General features: G+C 42.2%; 1 protein-coding gene and 1 pseudogene across 6 annotated transcripts in view; both read right to left on the bottom strand.

Moving 5' to 3' along the window:
* Positions 1-12,654: 12,654 nt before the first annotated feature.
* LOC119515706 lies at positions 12,655-13,088 on the bottom strand (annotated as a pseudogene).
* Positions 13,089-18,661: 5,573 nt separating this feature from the next.
* Positions 18,662-20,286, bottom strand: part of IL10 (interleukin 10) — a 35,025-nt gene continuing 33,400 nt past the window's right edge. For 4 of the 6 annotated variants that reach the window (XR_005215096.1, XR_005215097.1, XR_005215098.1 and 1 more), the window contains one exon: positions 19,410-19,491. Coding sequence is in view for 1 of the 6 variants with exons in the window: in XM_037824862.1 (XP_037680790.1) it covers positions 19,399-19,491 (93 nt within the window). In the remaining 5 variants the exon portion in view is untranslated. Of the gene's footprint in view, positions 19,492-20,286 lie in introns of all 6 variants that reach the window. The other 2 variants (XM_037824862.1, XR_005215095.1) reach the window with 2 other exon arrangements.

The raw sequence follows: 20,286 nt of genomic DNA, 5'->3' as shown, positions 1-20,286 counted from the left end.
CCTAAGCCTTGATTTCCCAATTAGAAAATGGTGATATAAGAGCATCTTAGTCACAGAGTTGTGAGAATTAACTAGGTTAGTCAGTGTAAACCCTTACCAGTTCCTGGCACCCAATGAATGAAAGCCCCATGAAGAAGCCCCCTAGTTCAGCCCAGATACCCCAGTTTCCCTTTGCGCCCTTTTAGATTTTTGAGTGATAATAATGCTCTGAAGTAATGGTATTATTATCTCCATTTTATAGATCTGTAAACTGAGGCTCATCTTGAGTACCTAGAAAACAATGTCTTTGTAGTGCAGGACCTTTGTAGTATGGGACCCCGAGGTTCAGCAGAGCTTCTAGTCTCCTTGGAACACTCCCAAAGGCAAAGAGGAGGCAGTGAAAGCATCTGAGGCCCTGACGGGCTCAAGGCCCCTTGTCAGTGCCCAAGCCCCAGTTTAGGGGCCTCTGGTACTCATGGACCTACAAGGCACCATGTAGGCCATTTGTCCATTCTTTGGCTCCCCCTAATGGATGTGTTCTGTCCTCACCCTCTCTGTGGTGGCTGGAATTCTCCTCCTTCCAATATCTGCATGCATCCTGCACAAAGTCCTATAAGTCTGTGTTCAAATGCCACTTTTTCAATGCCCCAACCTGTAATACCCTATTTAAAACTGCAGTCTTCTTTGCCACCCCTGACTCCCCACTCTGGGTCCTCCCTTGACCCGTTACATGGCTCTATTTTTATTGAAGTACAAAGTACATTAAAAGATTACTTATGTTTTTCCTTTAGAACTGATCACATCGTAAAAATCTGCCTAATTTACTTCTTTATTATGACTGCAATGTGTGTCTGTTTTATTCATGGTTGTATCCCCAGGGCCTGGCACATAGTAGGCCTTCAGATATTTGTGGAATGTTGGTGGGAACCTAGTAGTGTGCAGTGCTCTTTGCAGAGAAGGTGTCCAAGACCATGTGCCTGCTTGCACTGAACTACATTTTCATGAGAGCAACACAAGGCACTGTATGAGTAAGTGCCAAAGGGCATGACAGTGACAGCAACCCTTGCTCTGGGCAGGAGCAGGTCCCCAGAGCTCTGTGAGATCCAGGGCAGACTTCCTGGAAGAGGTTAGCCTGCAATCCCGCACTTTTAGCTCTCCTGTCACCTGAGACAGCACTTCCTTCCCTGAATGAGGAGGTCTTCCCTCTATCAAACCCGAATTCCTCCTGCTACCGTTTTAACCCATTTCCTCTCATTCTGCCCTGTGGGTCCTGTGACAGTAACCACACTAACCATCCCAGCCCATCTCATTCCTCAGCCAGTGTCCCAGCAGGTTAAGCAGAAGTTGCTGCAGACAGGCACATTGCCCATGCACTTGTGCAGCCTGAGAGGGGCAAACTAAAAACAGTTGGTTCTTGAAGTAGGATGAAATCTTGGAGGCACTACCGTGGCCATCTATCAGAAAGTGTGACACAGATGATGCTCAGGAATTACTGGATCGGTGGATGGAAGAAGGCAAGGATTAAAAGATACCCTGAGAAGTTAAGTTTAATTGCCTAACGTCTGTCTAGACATGTGACATAATTTAAACAAATTTTTGGTTGTTATTGCACCTTAATATTTTATTTGTATTCAGTATTTTATTTCTACAGTTAAGACTTTTTCTCAAATAGAAGCTTCCAAAATTGTATTCAGTGTAGGACAATATAATTGAATGAAAATAAATGGGAAAATCAAGGGAAAAAGAAAATAAAAAATGGGAAAGTAAGGGGAGGAACGTGTGTCCCCAAAGCTCTTACGTAGTGGGGCCTCGTAGAGAGGCAAGCCAGACGTTTAAAGCCCTGCTGTCGTCTAGACACTTGCCTCACTGCTCCTCTAATGAGCAATGCCAAGGGCAGCCCTGAGCCACAGTCCTTTCGTGGACATGGGGGCATTTCCCTTGTTCCTGGGGCTTGTAGGGGAAAAGGAATGTCACAATTCTTACAGGGGACTAGCTCTGCTCTGAGTTTGCATCAGAAGCCACTAATGACAGAAAGTAGGTTGGGTGATGGGCAGTCTGGGGATATCCCTAAATCACAGAATCTCAGGGCTGGAGGCCCATGAAAGGATACTGGTGTATTTTTTCAAATGTTCCAAATAATATGTTATAGGCTTCATCCCTGAAAACCTTTTACTTAAAACGTGTCCCACTTCAAACCACTGGATAGCCACATGATTTTTGGAGAGCAAAAATCAAGGGGATATAATTTCTTTAGGTATTCATGGTGGCAAAGAGGTAACATTTTATCTATTTTCACTTAAAAAATGTTTAACAGTATTATTTTTCCCAATTCTCTTAACATGTTTACAATTGTTTTCATAAGATCTAGACTTGAGTTTCATGAACTATATACCTTAAGTCACCAATCCCAGGGATTACTCTCTTCCAAGAAGGAGTTATATAGCCACAGCAGAAATCGTATCCCTTTCCTCTTGGCTAATCAGTGAACATGAAAAGTGGCTAGTGATAGTCTCTTTAGAATTGTCCTCTGGTGACTTACAGAGAGGCCTTTACAGTGAAGATGAAGCCTGAGCTTCACAGCCCTGGCTTGCCTGAACCCTTTTCTAAACTGGAATCTGTAATTTTAGTTTTTTTTTCCTTAAACACAGCTTCCAAATTAGTTAAAATTTGGCCTCACAAAATATAAATCCACTGCTGCTTATAGTCCATTGTGGCAGAGAAAGCTGGCTGTCTACTAAAGATTCCTGTCCCCTTCTATAGTTGCTGCTGGGAGTGACCTCCCAGTCAGAGAATACATTTCCCAGTCCCTTTGCCTGCAAGTGGCTTGGTTCTAGTCAATGGAATGAGGGCAGAAGGGATGTGCCCACCCCTCCCAGGCCTGGCCTTTTAAAACCTCCCACGCAATCCTCTACTTTCCCTTTCTGTATCTTCTGGCTGTATGTTGACATCCAGGGCAACCTTGGAGCCCTTTGGTGATCACCGTAAAATGTAATAAAAAGTCTGACTCCATTTTTGATGTTTGACTGCTGGTCGCTTTCACGCCTGCCACTGCTCTTTCCCCTTCTGCCCCACAAAACTGATAAGAAAGACTGCATGCTCCCTCCTTTGGTGCTGACAGGAAGTTCAACCATGCAAGCCCCAGCCTGCAGCAGGGAATCATAGCCCCAGCCCCAGCCCCTAACTATTATAAAACCCCAAGCTGGTGGCCTCTTCCTGTTCTCTCTTACGCCGGTTTTGTATCCACTTTGAAGCCTGCCCTGCTCTCCCCAGAAAAGTCTTATTCTGTGAGTAATGAAGCTTTGCACACCCTCCTGGTGTGTGTGTGGTGGCACCATCAGTCTTGATATCCCGATCAAGCTTTGGTTGAAGGGATCTGTGCTGTCTCTGCAGAGCCTTCATCAGTCTGAGTAACTGTGGAGTGGAGCTCCGTCCCTCCCTCTCCCTGCCCCCCCGTCTTGTTGTCCCTTCCACACATTTGGGGCTGATTAGTCTTTCTGTAAGTGAGAAATAAACTTCTGTTGTGTTAAGCCACTGAAATTTCTGGGTTTAACTGTTCCAACAGCAGGTGTTACCTTAACTAACACACCCAATTGATATATCTAGTTCTAATCATTTTCTGTCTAATTAATCCCAATATCTAAAGTAATTTAGTGGAAATCTTAAAACAAAACAAAACAAAAATCATTGGATATTTTCCTTTCTGTCTAAAGAGTAGGTGCCAATTCCTTCTCTAGCAGAGATGGTGGGTAGTGAAACCATTTGATTCAGGATACAGGAATGAAGATGCTGTAAATCTGGAATAAAGGATTATTTGTTTGTTTTACAGTACTAATAAGTTGTCATTCATAGTATTTTCCAATGGAAAAAAGAGGGGAGAAGGAGTTATATATTACAAAGCAATAGGGGAACAATAGAGGAAGGGAGGGATGGAGGAACCCGATACAACAAAATCAACTGTCAAACTTATTCCAGTGATGAAGTCAACATAGTCCAGTGCTGCTCCGTCTCCTGCAGGTCGGGAATGAAGGGAAGGAATGGATGCAGACAGGTATGCACTTTCCCACCCTCCCTCCTCTCCATAAATTCAAGATTTCACACAAAGCTTTGGTTTCTGGCAATAAACGTGGAATTACACTAGTCCGTCTACTGAACAATCTTTAGGAAATGTAGTAGAAAATGTTTCTTGCACCAATAGAAGAGTACCTAATAATACATTCATCTTCACTTTCTCAGTCTCCCAATCCCAGTGTAGCTTATGTGAAAAAAACATGTTCATAATCTTAATTCCATCCCTGTGGGTGTGAACCCATTGTAAATAGGACCTCTTGAAAGTGTTCTTTTTAGTTAGGATGTTGCCAAGTGAATCAGGTTGGGCTTTAATTTGGATTACTGAAGTCCTTTGAAATTCAGAGATAGGGAGAGAAAGCCACAGGGAAGAGTGGTAGCTAGATATCAAGGAAACCTGGAAGAGAAAGGAGGGCGCATCTCCATGTGCATCACCATGTGACAGGAAACCAAGGACCCAAGGATTGCCAGCAGCCAGCCCCAGAATACTACAGTCTTGGGGGAGAAAGTATCTCCTTGCTGACATCTGATTTTGAACTTCTCCTAGCCTCAAAACCATGAGCCAATAGATTCCCATTGTTTAAATGAACCCATTGTATAGCATTTGTTTTAGCAGCTGGGAAACTGATACACAGTTTCTATTTGGAAGAACCCTCTCTCCCCCTAACACACACACACACACACACACACACACACACACACACACACACACACACACACACACACACACACACACACACACACACACACACACACACACACACACACACACACACACTGGTTTTCCCTACTTTAGGATTGGAGTGGAATGCTGGATTATTAAACCAATGGTGTGTGAGCAAATAAAAAAGAAAGCAACAGTCACTAGGATATAGTATGGGTTCACCATTTAGGTTCCACCTTTCAGTCTCTGGATGCCACTTGTGGGGATTTTCTTAGGGAGACACCTGAGTCAGGAGGAGTTTGTTACTGAAGGATGCAAAGTCAGATTTGAGAGAAGCCTCAAAGCCATGCCTGGGAAGACAAAGTACCGCAAATCTGAGGCATCTGACAGGAACAGAAAAGTAGCATTATCAGTGGATCAGATTGCCTAGGGTAGAGAAATTAAAACTCAGTCAACAAATTGAACAGATGCTTTTGCATGGTGCCTGACTTGTGTAGCCGGTAGATTTGAGGTCATTTCTGGCCTACATAAGTTACTTGTTTTATGTGGTCACTGTACTGACAGCTTTGTACTTCCAGTATGCTTGGCATATCTGGATTTCATTAAGGCATTTGAGAAAGTCTTATGTGATGAATTTGTGGGTATGATATAGCTGTCTATTATTCACAGCAGAGAGAAGGAACTTGACTGACATCTGATGTGCCATATCCTTGGGTCACCATGTTTAATTTTCTGTCAACAACTTGGGTAAAGGTATGGAAGCCAAGTTTATCAAAAGCTAGAGTGAGTGCCCCAAATTCTTAAAGAATAAAGCATGTAAGGAGGAGTGTACATCATAAATTTAATTTGAAAAACTTAAGTGTGCATTACAATACAGGATGAGGATGAGGTCACTTGATCATTGTTAAAATAAAAAGACTTGGGATTTTGGTTGACCCCAGTATGGCCAACAATGAGATGTGGATGCTGCTAAAGGATCTGCATGATAGTGGTGAGGAGGAAAGTGCTAGTTCTTCTCTGCCTAGGCCAGGCCATCTAGAGAACCTCTCAGCAGTACTTGGCTCTATTGAACAGCTGCTCTGTTTCCCGTGGCTTCCATGAGAACACACTCCCATTTTCTCTTTTGTTTTTCTGGCTGTTCCACTTCCTCAACTCAACCATTAAATGATTGTATTGCTTGGTGCTTTAAGCCTTCTTCTCACTATATAGAAAAATGGAGTCATATATATATATATACACACACACACATACCATACATATATCGAGGTGTTATCCATTCCTTTGACTTCAGTTGCCATTTATATATGATGACTTGTGGTGATTTCCTCTGAAATCCAATTAGACATCTCCACTTAGATATTTCAAAGTATTTTAACTGAATATGTACAAAATTCAGCTCTTAATCTTCTTACATTTTTTTTTTTAAACCTGGGCCTCCAGTATTTCCAGTCAGTAAATGGCACGAACATTGCCCATTTGTCTAAGATATCTTTGATTTCTCCCTCTTTCTCACTCCCCACATCCAGCCAGTTACCAAATCTTATAGACTCTATGTCTGAACTGTCTGGCAAAGTCATCTATGTAATTTCCCTTTTTTTCCTACTGCCACTACCTTGGCTTAAGCCACTGTCCTCTTTGCTTGGATTACTGTAACAGGTTTTGAATTGGTCTCCAAACCTTTGGTCTTATTCCCCTTGACTCCACTTTTCAGACAGCAGCCAGAATGCAAATATGATCATGTTATTTCCCTGTTTAAAACCCTTCAATAGAATCCCTCCCTTTTTAGGATATGAGTCAACCCCCCAAACATGGCCCAATAGAAACTGCATGACCCAATCCCTACTTACTTCTCCAGCCTCATTTCTCTCTATTCCCTGTTCTTTCTCTCACACCCAACTCCTTCTCCTCCACATCCTTGCACATGCTGCCCCTCTGCCCAGGACTCAGTTCTTCTCTCTTTTTATCTAATTAGCTGATAATCATATTTCGGGTCTCAGTTTAAATGTCCTTTCTTCTAGGGAGGACTTGCCTGATCCACAATTGTTTGTTCCTCCCAGTGACAGGTCTGCTACATTGCATAATGCCAAGGGCTGACATTTGTATCGTATCCTGTGTGGATGGTACCCCTGACGTTGTGCAATGCAGTGACCCGGCACACTTTGTTCCTCACTGTCATTGTTTAATTGTCTTCTCTCCTGGGCTTCAAGCTCCAAGTCTTATTCTCTGCTGTAAGCTCTGCACATATTAAGAACTCAGTCAATTTGTTGAATGAGCAAATTAGGTTTCAAGAGAGATGGGACTAAAGGGCATACAAAGAAAAATGCTGGGATGGAAAAAAATAGTGGAAAGCACTCCTTTTACAGAATAATGTAAGGAACTGAGAATATTTTAGCCTGGAGAAATTAAGGTTTAGAACAGATGTAAGAGCCACCTTCAGAATTTGTAAATCTATCTTATAAAAATAGAAATAATTATTTCATTTCATCTCAGGAAGCATAATTTAAACAACTGAAGGCAAGTTATAGGGAAGCAAATTTGGACCCAATAATAAAATTGAAAGAACTTTCCAATAATGAGAGCTGTCCAGAAATGGTCAAGGTAATGAGTTCTGCTTCATTGAAGACATTCAAGCATAAGCTGGAGGTCCATCTGTTGGGATCATTGCAGGCAGCGGTTGGATAAGAGAGCCTTTATGGGTCTAACTCACAATGCCTGTGATTTTATGATAGTAGGGCAAGTGTACTTTTTAGCTGAACTCAAGCATTTATTTAACGCCTTCTTTGTGCCTGAAACTATTAGGGACATAAGATCGCAAGACTCATCCCTGACCTCAAAGGCACACAGTCAGGTTTGAAAGACAGTGCCAAGCTCATAGGAAAAAATTAGAAGGCAGTACTTTACAAGTGTCTAACTGTGTGGTATAGTGGTTTGGTCATTGAGTAGAGATGAGAATGTGGCCCTTCTTTGTGTTGGAAGGCTTCACAGACGAAGAGGGGTTTGAAAAGGGCCTTAGAGGGTGGGAGAAATCTGAAGACTTTTCCCCCACTCAGGAGAGTGGCGACGTGATGGTAGAGCACTGTGAGAGCAGATGGAGGTGAGAGTCTCAAGTAGGTGTTCCTTACACCTTTCATACAAAGCATTAGAATTTGCCACTTAGCAGAGCTCTTAGGGAGTTCTTGTGTCCTTAGATGGAACTAATGAGGAAGATAGAATGGGGGCTGAGAATTTGCTAAAACTCAGGAGTCATGTCCTGTGTAGTGAAAGGGAGTGAGCTCCTTGCCTACCTTGGACTCCTTCAAATATTTGGAGTTCAGTAAATGAATTGGGGATGACTCAGCTGCTCAGAAGGAGGAGGGGAGTAGGGGAAGCCCCAGGACTGAAGTTGCCTCGCTGCTTATAACCCCATTCACATGTCTTACATATGTTAGGATACTTTTGGTTATGAGTAGCCCAAAACCCAATTAATAGTGACTTAATCAAAAGGAAAATTACAATCTCATTTATTAAAAATTCTGAGGTAGTTCTGATCTAAGATTGGCTATTTCATGGGTTCAACAGAATCATCAAGAATCTACTTCTTTCCATTGTGCTTATTGATTTACAGTCTTGGGCTGGGTACCCTCATGGTCCCAAGAAGGCTTCAACACTTGCAGGCTTCAAATGTGAAGAACATCCAGAGGCAGACAAAAAGCTATTTTTCTTGTTTTAAGGAGTAAGAAAAACTTTCTCCAGTAGTCCCCCCATCAACCTCCTCTCAAGTCTCATTGGCTAGGTTCTAGCACAAACCCATTCTTAAATCAGTGACTGGACAGGAGAGATGGAATTACTGTGGGAGGGACCCAGTTCCCCCAAAGCACATGGATGCCTGTTACCATAACAAAATCAGGGTCTTCATCATGGGAGAAGGGGGGAATGGCTGTTGGGTGGACAGCCAACAAGGACTGCCACATTTCCTTCCTAGTTAGGATGCTAAATTCTTTAGGTATGATGAAGACAAGGGTAGAGATGACATGGCCAGTACTGCTTGCCTTGTCTGACCTGGGAGTCCTAGTCAGGATAAGCTCTCTGTGCTAGGGCACCTGTGGGTGGTTCGTTGGTGGGGCCTGAGGTTCTCACAGAAGCCATAGGGGGTGTTCAACCAGATGATCTTTAAGGCAACTTGCAATCCTTACCATGGGTCTGGCATTGTGCTAGGCCCATAGCATAGTATTTCATGCAATCCTCATCTCAAATCTCAAGTCAAGAATTATTATTTTTGTCTTCAATAAGGAATTGATATTGGATAACTTATCCAAAGTCAACAGTAAGTGGTAGAGTGGTTATTTGAAATCAGATCAGTGTAAGTATAAAATGTGTACTTCTCCCATTTATGTTTCACTACCTTTTTCTTCCAACTTAGAGAGTGCATGAATCTGGAAACAAGCCTGGGAGTGTGATTTAGATCTTTTCAAGTTATTTTTGACAGAGATTCAGAAAAATTCTAATTCATGATGGAGCAACATATTTGTAAAATACAACAAAAAGAATTGCTAGAAAAGCGGATTGAAAAAAAACAAGTAAAGCATACAAAAATACAAGACTTTTATTATTCAATCTAACAAATGCAAAAATACTCTGTCAAATTGCTATAGAGTTTTCTAAACTCTTTTTCTTAATTTTTGTACTTATCTCTCTACAGACTGGTAACAAACAGTTCATGGACCAGCACTGGTCTTCAGACAGCACTGACTTAGGCAGCTTTCTACCTCTGTGCTCTTCTCTAGATTGCAATTCAGGATGCTCAATGCTTGGATGCTTCAGCTGAGAAGATGAGAGAGAATTATTGGTTGTAACATTGAGCCACACATCAGAGAAAGAGGTTAGATTTTGCATTGCTGTTTTCATAGGGACTTCTGTTTTCATCAAGAGATTTATCTTAAACTTGAGGAAACAATTTCTTGATGGTGATTTTCCATCTTCCTGCTATGTAGGAAAGATACTAAATTCAATGATGATATATGAGATGAAGGAGACTCAAGGGATAAAGACCTCCACACCAAAGGAAAGGCCTGCTTATGGAGAATTGCTGAAAACTCTCAGTTGGATGTGTCATTGGGTGATGATTCATCCTGGCCAAAATATGAGCTTCTTGATTTCAGTGACTAGGCTTGCGTGCGGTTAATGCTTGGACATTATTATTTTCTGACGTAAAAATGACTTCAATCTGGTGATATATGTCTACAAATATATAGGTCCTTTCATTTATTAGGAAATTCCAAGAATTCTATACTAGAGAGTCTCCCCAAGAATCTAGATTTGTTTTCCTCCAAGATTTAGGAAATTTATAATGATCATTTGTCCAGTGTACAAAGCTTAGGATCCTCTGCGAGCCCTACATATGTGGAAATTAGAATCCAGCAGAAGCTTCAGGATGCTCAGGTATCTTCTCTCTCCCCTCTTCATTCACAAATGACTTGAGCTTCACTCTCATACTCCTCCTTCTACTTCCTTCTTCTGTTCTCCCTCCTATTGTCATTTGCCTGATGGACTTCAGTGTCCTTGTATGACTCATCCAAAATGTAGCTTTTCAATTCTATGACCTCTGTTTCCAAAGACTTTTTCCTCTGTCTCTACTCAGCCATCTACTCTAATGTTCAGAGCCTGGATTTTATCATCCCTCAACACTGATACACCTCCAAAATCTCTCCATTCAGATATTCTACTTTCTGACCATAACTTCCTCGTCTTGGTGATTGAGATCCTCCCACCACAACTGTTTACTGACCTCATCAGAACCTTCAGCCCATTGAATCACCTACATTAGCCCTTTTTTATCAGCCAACCCCTGTGCTCACTTCCCTCATTATTCAACTTTGAATCCTCCTATGCTCTCCACTTCTGTTCCTCCTTGTCCTTTTGTTATGCTTACAGGGCAAAACAATTTTGCCTTCTATGTGTTTGCATGAGGCTGCCAAGAGAAGCCTGAGGAAACTTCTTCAGTCTGGTAGACAGTTCAGTTCATGATCACCTCCCAAAGTGGGCTCTCAACTCTTCCTGGAAATCCACCATGTTTCTCTAGAGTTGTTTGCTTTCCATATCTCTGCGAACATCACTTCAAATTTTTGCCCCTTTCCTCAGACCTCCCTGCATTCTCGCCTCCTTATTCACACTTTTCAGATAAAATAGAAACCATCTGATGAAAGCTACCTCAGCTTCCTGCCAACAAGTCTTCACATCTACCTTCTTCTGTACCCACTGTTCCTACTTTCTTCCTGTTATTATTAAATGAAGATCTTCCTTCCTCCTTTCAAAGGCTATTCTTTCCTCTACCTATTATTGAATCCCATCCCCTCTTGCTTTGTGAGCTACATTTCCTCATCAGTTCTCCCACCTTACTCCTCTTTCTTCAACTTCTTTTCTATTTGCCCCAATTTTTGAAAGCATGTCCACACTTGTTGTCTACCTTTTCTCACCCTCCAATTAATGCACAACCCATCTGTCTTGCATTTCCTGACACTCACCTGCATCGTTCTTGATAGTCATTGGTGACTCCCATTTGCAGTATCCAGTGGGGGCTCTTTTGTCTTGATCTTTCTTGACCTCCCAACAGCATTTGGTGCAGTTGACTATTTTCTCCTTCTTGAAATAGTTTCTTTTCTTGCCTCAGGGATGTCACTTTCTCTTGGTATTTCTTTTACCATCCAAGCCACTCTTTATCGATTTCCTTTGCCAGCTTCTCTTGTTCTGGCTTATAAGTATCTGGGTTCTTTGGGGCTTTGTTCTGGGCTCTCTTGTCTTCTCACTCCACACTCTTGTTTTAGCAGCTAGGAACTAAGACACCTTGCACTTCTCTCAATCCCTATTTATTACTGATTTAGTGCAGATTAAAATTTCCTCTTGCCTGGACTGGAAGAAAATGCCTCCCTAAATGGTCTCATGCTGAACACATGTATGTTCTTCTATTCTTAATAGCCTTCAGTAGCTTCCCTTTGCTCTTTGGTTAAAGTCCAAAATTTTTACCATGACTGAATGATCAGACCCCTGCCAGTTCTTCAAGTTCCTTTTTTTTTTTTTTTTTTTTTTTAACTTCAGAGTTTTATTGCATTGCACTAAAGAAATAGCAGGACAGTTATACAATGTTCTCTTTCATTCAGTTTTGGAAATCTACGATACTTGCCAATTCTTAAGAATACTTTTATCACCAGATTTGAACAGAAGTATAACAACCAATTTCTTAGTAAGTAACGTCTTACAAACAAAAATACATTTAAAGTACCTTTAAATGCATTCTTCACAAGTAATTCAGTATATATTTTTATATCATAGTCACTTATGCTTAAGAATTAAAGCAAGTATGTTACTCTGATGGAAATATAGGAAATCTCTCATTCATGCAGTATACAGGGATAATATTCAAGTCAAAGGGGAAAAAACTCCCACTTTTATTTTTGTAAATGTATCCATATAGAATCATCTGTGTGATAGATGAGGAAACTCATGACGTTTCCCACAGGTTAGATATACATTTTCAGTTCATCAAAAGCACCTGATATCTACAGCTAATTTATAAGTAGGTGGCATTTCAATAAAACCGAAATGAGTGCTTCAAGTTCCTATAAACGAAAGCCCTCAGTGGACTAAGGACAGTCAGTAACTAATGCAGACATTCAGAGGATTATGGCTGTTCCTTGAGGAGTACAAGTTCAAACCCATCAATACCAGAGGTAATCATTTTATATTAGTTTATATGTAATTCCATTTAAATTCTTTATCCAAGCATTATGTATGAAAACAGTCTCCCCGCAAGCAAAAAACTGTGGAAACATTTTAAAAATAAAGAGTCATTTTTTAAAGTAACTGATTAGATTCCATAGACTACTCTTGGAAACAGGAGCTTGCTGGATAGAATCCCTTTGTTTAGTGGCTTTTGCATGCACTTAACTGGATCAGATCTTCTGTGTATTGTTCTAAGAGCTCACCAAAAGATAGATCATGCCATATGGGTAGTAAAAAAATGCTAGGAGGTAAAAAGCCAATTTGCACCATCCTTCTTTCTGACAGTGTGCTAGAATATCTGCATTCATGATGGTTGTAGGATCACAGAGTCCTGGTCCACTCATCACTATCTACTCATATACCTGCAAATATGATATGCCAAGAGAGGCATATTGAGACCCAGTGTGAGCCATTCTGCTGCACAAAGAAACATGACACAGAAGAAAGCATGATGTACTTGCTTTGGAAGGGCAAGAGGGTTCAGGGTATTCCACTGGTCTATAGGATTCTTGTAATCAGTCTTCAGTTCGTCAAACACTATAAGGTGCCAGATGGCAAAAAAGATAAGTGCAGCGGTGAGCAGCAGCGCCAGCATATAGTAGAAGGCTGCGAATGTGAACGCCATGCCTGGGGAGGAGAAGCAGTTCAAGTTCATCTTAAATCTCTCTATCTCACTCACAATGACCATCACTTGCTATGCTTCACCTTTTAGTTCCTGAAACATGTGAAGCTCCTTGCTATCTCAGGGCCTTGGAACATGAGGGGTGTACTGGTTTGTATATTTTATGTCCCCCAGAAAAAGCCATTTCTTTGATGCAATCTTGTGGGGGCAGACATATTAGTGGGGATTAAGTTGCAACATTTGGATTAGGTTGTTACCATGGAAATGTGCCCCACCCAACTGTGGGTGATAACTCTGACTGGATAATTTCCATGGAGATGTGGCCCCGCCCATTTATCATGGGCCTTGATTAGTTTACTGGAGCACTATATAAGCTCAGACAGAAGGAGCAAGCTTGCTACAGCCAAGAGGGACACTTTGAAGAATGCACAGGAGCTGAGAGAGGAACTGCAGTTTACAGAGACATTTTGGAGACGGCCTTTGAAAGTGGACTTTTGCTCCAGAGAAGCTAAGAGAGGACAAACGCCCCAAGAGCAACTGAGAGTGACATTTTGGAGAGAAGCTGAAGCCTAGAGAGGAACGTCCTGGGAGAAAGCCATTTTGAAAACCAGAACTTTGGAGCAGATGCCAGTCACATGCCTTCCCAGCTAACAGAGGTTTTCTGGACACCATTGGCCATCCTCCAGTGAAGCATTAGCAAACTAGAACAAAGGGTAAGAAAGAAGAACAGCCAGTGGGTCCTGAAGAGGGCCCAGGGCCAGCTCTTTGTGTATCAGTTCAAATCCACCTTTGCTTCAGAGACACCCCCGTTCTTTGTGATTCCAGGGGGTCTTTACATATGTGGCTCCCTCTCCCTAAGATTCTTATACATCCTTTTTCACTTGGCCAACCCCCACTCATCCATTCTGTGCATCTGAATGTCACCTTATCAAGGAAGGCTGCCCCAAGCCCTTAGTCTAAATTAGTTGCTCTGTTAAAATCTCCCATTTCTCATTTAGAACTCATCATAATTATAATAAAATTATGTCGTTAACTAGGTAATACCTATTGCCCCACAAGCTATTAAACTCCTGAGGGAAGGGACCAGATCTGTCTTATTCACTGCTTTTCCCCCAGCACCCAACATGGTACCTACTGCATACTAGCTTCTGAGTGAATAAATGTGTATTTCATAAGCACTCTGATTTGGGGCCAAGACAAAGAAGAAGCCAGTTTACCAAAGGCCAAGGAGAAGTCAGTTGATTTTTACAAATCAAAATCTGTTTTGACTGGGTCTTACTATTGTCAAACATGAATGCAAAGATAAATATCTAAGAAGACTAGATTAGCTATTTATGTTGCACACAAGGCACAGTTAGTAATTTGGCCCTAGTGGAGTGAGGATGCTAGGGTCAGTTTGGGGAAGTGGCATACCCCTCTTTTTTTTTTTTTTTTTTTTTTTTTATTAAATTCAGTTTTATTGAAATACATTCACACACCATACAATCATCCATGATATACAATCCACTGTCCACAGTATGATAACATAGTTATGTGTTCATCACCACAATCTATCTCTGAACATTTTCCTTACATCAGAAAGAACCAGAACAAGAATAAAAAATCAAAGTGAAAAAAGAACACCCAAATCATCCCCCCATCCCACCCCATTTGTCCTTTAGTTTTTATCCCCATTCCTCCACTCATCCATACACTAGATAAAGGGGGTGTGATCCACAAGGTCTTCACAATCACACTGTCACCCCTTGTAATCTACATTATTATATAATTGTCTTCAGGAGTCCAGACTGCTGGGTTGGAGTTTGGTAGTTTCAGGTATTTACTTCTAGCTATTCCAATACATTAAAGCCTAAGAGGTGTTATCTATATAGTGCATAAGAATGTCCACCGGAGTGACCTCTTGACTCCATTTGGAATCTCTCAGCCACTGAAACTATTTTGTCTCATTTTGCATCCCCCTGTTGGTCAAGAAGATACTCTCAGTCCCACGATGCCGCATACCCCTCTTTTAAATAATCCAGGAAAACATCTTCAAATAGGCATGAAATTCTGGGTTGTATATTGGACACACTGTGGTCTCTGTTATTCAATGGCTTCATGATCTTGGAAAACTTTTTTTTTTTCCTTGAATAATGGGAAGGGAAAAAGCAGAGTAGTAGCCTGAATTCTCATTTTCCAGGTCTCTAGCAGATAAGCAACAACCATCACTGTTGAACATTAAGAACAAAGTGCAGTGTGGTAATGAAATGAAGCTTCCTACGTAATTAATCTAAGACATATTTAATGGTATATGTGACGATTATTGCTCAGAATGGCAATTTGGCATCTATGCTAAGAAGTTCACTGGATTTATGCAACTCTTGTGGCTATAATTCATATATATTTTACTTTACCAAGCCAAGCATTTCTGAAATCACCTTCAGGGAATTGAAAGTAGGCACTCAAAAAATGTCATTTCCCCTCTTTCTCTCCCAAGTGCAGGGGTCTGCTGTTTTCTCTTTCCATCCAGAAATGGTGGGTTGGGAGGTAGAAGGCATTATAAGGAAAGGTCCAGGTCTAGCAATTGGCACAAGCACAAATTGAGCCCAGCTGTTTTTCATGATTTAATACCTATCTCTCTGTCTGGTACCATGTGAGCATTTTCCCAAATATCCAACAGTAGAGTTACTTGTATTGAGAATTCACTCACAGGAGCTTTACATGCATTCATGCCTTTATTTCTTATGACAACACCCCCTAGGTAATAATTTTTCCCCCCATGTTATAGAGGACAATACCAAGGTAGGTGATGTCCCGAGGGCATGCAGCAGGGACGCAGCACACAGGGCTTTGAGCCTCTGGGGGCTGTGCCCAGCATCACTGTGCTGGAGTATGAGGTAAGCAGTGCTATGTTTCTTCAGACTTTTTTTTTATCTCCCCCATGTCCTCTCCAGTCAGAGTGTCAAGGAGGCTTCTGGAAGCTCAGGGCTCTCTAGTGCTTAGCCCTGCTGGGAAAGGTTGGGGGATGGGGCACAGCTGTTGATAACACACAGGTGACTGGGAGCTGCTGGAAAATGAGCAGTGCAGACCCTATAGACGTAGGAATCTTAGAGGTTCAAGTGGGGCTGGGCCAGGCTCATAGAAGGAATCAGATGCTGGGAATTAGGAACTATGGGCTTGAAAGAAGCCTAGCAGTTTTGAATCTTTTACCACTAAGGACTGCTTCTATTAATTTTCCCCAGAGATTCTCTATTTTAAAGTATTTTTTGGCTGGTTAAACTTTTTTTTTAAGGAAATCATTCATTTGCCTGGTTTAGTTAATCAAAGATACAATACACGACAACTGTTAGAGCTTCTGATCAGCATGGAGGCAACCTGTCTTTCCACATAAAGTAGATATAATTCCAGCCAGACATGGAGAAATGACTTTTTAAGTAGCCTGTGCAGACTTATGGGAGGTGGGGATGGTAAGTGTACAGTTTTCTTTAGGCTTTTTCAAATTTTGGGAGTTGCTCAAAGACACCCCCCCATCCCATGTCTTAGGGGCTGCCATAACAAAGTACTACTAACTGGGTGGCTTAAAACAACAGCGCCTGACCATGAACTTACAGAATAGGTTCCCCGAAGTGCAATGGGCAAATAGTAATAGTTTATTAGGGAGTTTACAGACTGGGAAGCTGATCCTGGGCTGCTGCAGGACATTCAGAGTAGCATTCCACGCTGCCCAGGAGGTTACATGGGGTTATATGGAGTAAGAACAAGGAAGGCACAGAGCCAAGTCAGGATTTGCAAGATTGTAAACATGTTTCTTTGAAGATACTGATATGCAGCAGGAGTAGTTTAGTACAGACAGCTATCGTGCTATCATGATGTCGGCCATACTTAGTAATTTACTTCTAGTGAATAGAACATGGCAGAAGACATGATGTGAGCTTTCTAAGAGTAAGTCATAAAAACCCTGAGGCTCCCTCCTTGCTCTCACACTTGGATAACTGGCTCTAGGGGAAGCAGCTGCCGTGTTTTGAAGACACTCAGGAAGCCCTGTGGAGAGGCCCATGTGGTGAAAAAATGTGGCTGCCTGCCAATGCCTGCCCACAGCCACGTGAGTGACCCATGTTAGACGGACTCCGTCAGCCCTTGTCAAGCCTTCAGGTGACTGCAGTCCTGGCTGACACCTCTGCTGCAACCTCATGGGAGACCCTGAGCCCGAATCTCCTGGTTGAGCCACTACCAGATTCCTGACCTACAGAAACTATGAAGTGATAAATGTTTGTTGTTTCAAGCCACCACATTTTGGGGGCAGCAATAGAAAATGAATACAAAGGGAAGGGTGTACTCCACTACCCAATTTATCCGGGTGGCCAATCCATATCAACATTCTAAGCATCAGTTTCCTCTGCATAAAAAATGCATTTTCTTGCATAAAATAGCAGTAATACTACTATATGGTATACCTGATACATATATTCCTAGTACTGATCTGCTCAAAATAATTGCTCAATAAGTTGTGGCTATTTCAACATTTCATCAGCTGTGTGGCTTCTTTAGGTGAATTTCTGTCTGTGCCCTGAAGTGCCAACCTCAAACTTAAGTTAGTATGGATTGTCTGGTGGACAATCCTCTAGGCCAGGGGACTCTTCTCCAGTTCAGTATAGAGAGCCTCGGTCCCGTTCTCCTCGTCTTCCCATAGCCTCAATTCTTAACCCTAATCTTTCATCTCAGAATTTGAGCTTTGATGGTTCCCACTTCCTTCCCATGGTTACTTTAACCCAAGTGAGTCAGGTCTTACTGAAAAGCTGACCACAGCCAGTCGGCTCCCATCCTTCCCCAGAGTAGGGCTGCCTGGGCAGAGATTGAGCGGATCAGTGATTATTCAGCCCATTTTTTTTTACCCCTCTCTCCTCCAAATCACAGAACTTCCCTAACCACCATGCCCCTCCCAATAGACCACAGCCAGAAGCTATTCTCACATTTGTCTGGTGGCTCAGAGAGGGGACAGGAAGAGTGGCTGCTGCTGGACCCTTGGGTATCCTTGCCGATTGGGCTAATTTGCTTTTATCCCACTCTATTGAGTCCAGCGCTGCTGCCTCTGATCTCAGCTCAAGGAGGATTTGGTAAACTGTGAATACCAGTAAGAACCAACCATGTGCACCGGGACCACCTCCTAGTGCAGGGAAAATATTGTAGCAATTTATCTTAATCCTCACAATAACCGTAAGGTAAGAATCTGGCAAATTAGTTTTCACCCATAGGTTTTTGGAACTGGAAGAAGCAAAAAACATGCTAAAAACTTCCCCTGCCTAGCTTTCTAATTTTGGTATGTACAAATCTTGTCCTTAGTTTCAAAAGTTAGCATGATCTTACATCTCCTTAAAGGACATTGAGTTTATGGGAAAAACCATGGTTGTGTCTGCTGTTGGCTTTTGAAGAAAGAATAGCTTTTCCCCCTGGTCAGATGTGGAAACTTCCCTCTCTCCAGGGAAAGGGTTGCTGGCTCTCTCTCTCTGGTATGCAGAATTCACTTACCTATTCTCTTTTATTTTGGAAAGTTTGAGGAAGCAATTTCAGCTAGACAGAAGTCAACGGACACCATAACATTATTTTAATAAGATGCATTTATTTATTCAAAATTAAAATCTGCTTTGAAGACAGACAAATAATGTAACATTCCCAGAGGAATTGAAATGCTTCTAGTTAAAACTGAGTTCTATTAGAACCAACTTTATGGTGTTATAAATAACAGGCTGACCACAGCTTTCACAAAAGAAGTGGTTGGGGGATGAGGTCAGGGGAATCTCTCTGAACCGCTGGAATTTAATCATCAAAGGGGTTCCCTGATTTCCCTTCCTAAGAGGGAAACAGTCTTTGTAATGTTCCGGGAGCCCCAGGCCCAGAGAAGAAGAAGTCAGAGGCAGGTCAGGACTAACAGCTCAACAGCTACCAAGTGTGGTCAGCCTTGGAATGGAAGCTTCAGTTGGCTCCCCAAGGAACAGCCCCCCCCCCCATATAACTTACAATTTCTCTTAAAACACTCAAACACCATAGAGTGTCACCCTATGGAAACAGCTTAAACACAGGTGAAAATAATAAATATTGAAAACAATTATAATATTAGGCTTCTTTCTAAATAGTTCACAGAGAAGCTCAGTAAATAAATAGAAATTGGACTTGAGGTATCAGAGGTACAATAAATATTCTAGGAGAGAGGTATGATAGGGATTTCCAAGGAGCTGGTTCGGCTCTCCCAGAACCCTGGATCAGATTTTGGAGACTTCCAATTTCATCCTAGAGTCTAGCGGAGTTGCCATTCTGGATTTTGGGTCCCTAGGATGTTTCAGTTTTTAATCTTCAATGTCATATAGGATTCTATGTAGTTGATGAAGATGTCAAATTCACTCATGGCCTTGTAGACGCCTTTCTCTTGGAGCTGTGTAGGGAGGAAAATGTTTAGTTAAAATCCCATCTGACTGAATGTCATTCTTCCTCCCCCCAAGTTGGATGAGGAGTGTCCCTGGGGCTCAGAAGCTGCGCTTGCTCCCTCATGTTGGGAGGTGAAGGAACGACCCTGCGAATCTGAGGATATGCCCAGCTGTCTTGGGAAGGGCTGTTCATTGACTCCCATCTCCTCCTGGCCTGAAGCTGGCTAGAGGGAGGTAGCAAGAGGAGCATTTGCTTTGCAAAAACACAGTCTTAAAATGGTGCCTTTGCAGCAAGTTTAAAGGTCATCTATTCACATGATGCTTATTTGGAATTTGATGAAAAGACATTAGAGGAAGCAACTTGAAACCAAGACAGTGAGAGAAGTAGAGCAGAGAGCCAAAGAGGGGGATCTTTTGAAGTCCCACCAAACAGCTGATCAGTCCTGCCTGCCCTGCCCCTCTGGCCTACCCTCAGGGGATTCATACGCCCTGATATTGGAGCCCTGGCCAGCATCTGTCCCCACCCACAAGGAGAACATGGGCCACAGGGCTTCCCAGAAACTGGGTTTCAAATGTTCATGGATAGATGGAAGATAGATGGAAGCGTGAAACCCCATTTGGTTTGGACATTCTCAGACACCTCATGGAGGTGTGAGTAGCAGATGGAGGGTAAGCTTGGGCCAGCTCCAGATAAGTGAACATTCTGCTTCCTGCTCTGAGTTGGGGAGCCTAGTCTGAACCCCTGGGTGTGTTTGTATGTGCTCGTTCACGTGCCAGCTTCCTGCACGTGTGGGTTCAGCCTG

The sequence above is a fragment of the Choloepus didactylus genome, chromosome 2 (genome assembly GCF_015220235.1).
Source record: "Choloepus didactylus isolate mChoDid1 chromosome 2, mChoDid1.pri, whole genome shotgun sequence".
Taxonomy (NCBI): Eukaryota; Metazoa; Chordata; class Mammalia; order Pilosa; family Megalonychidae; genus Choloepus; species Choloepus didactylus.
This window is presented reverse-complemented; position numbering and strand designations above follow the sequence as displayed.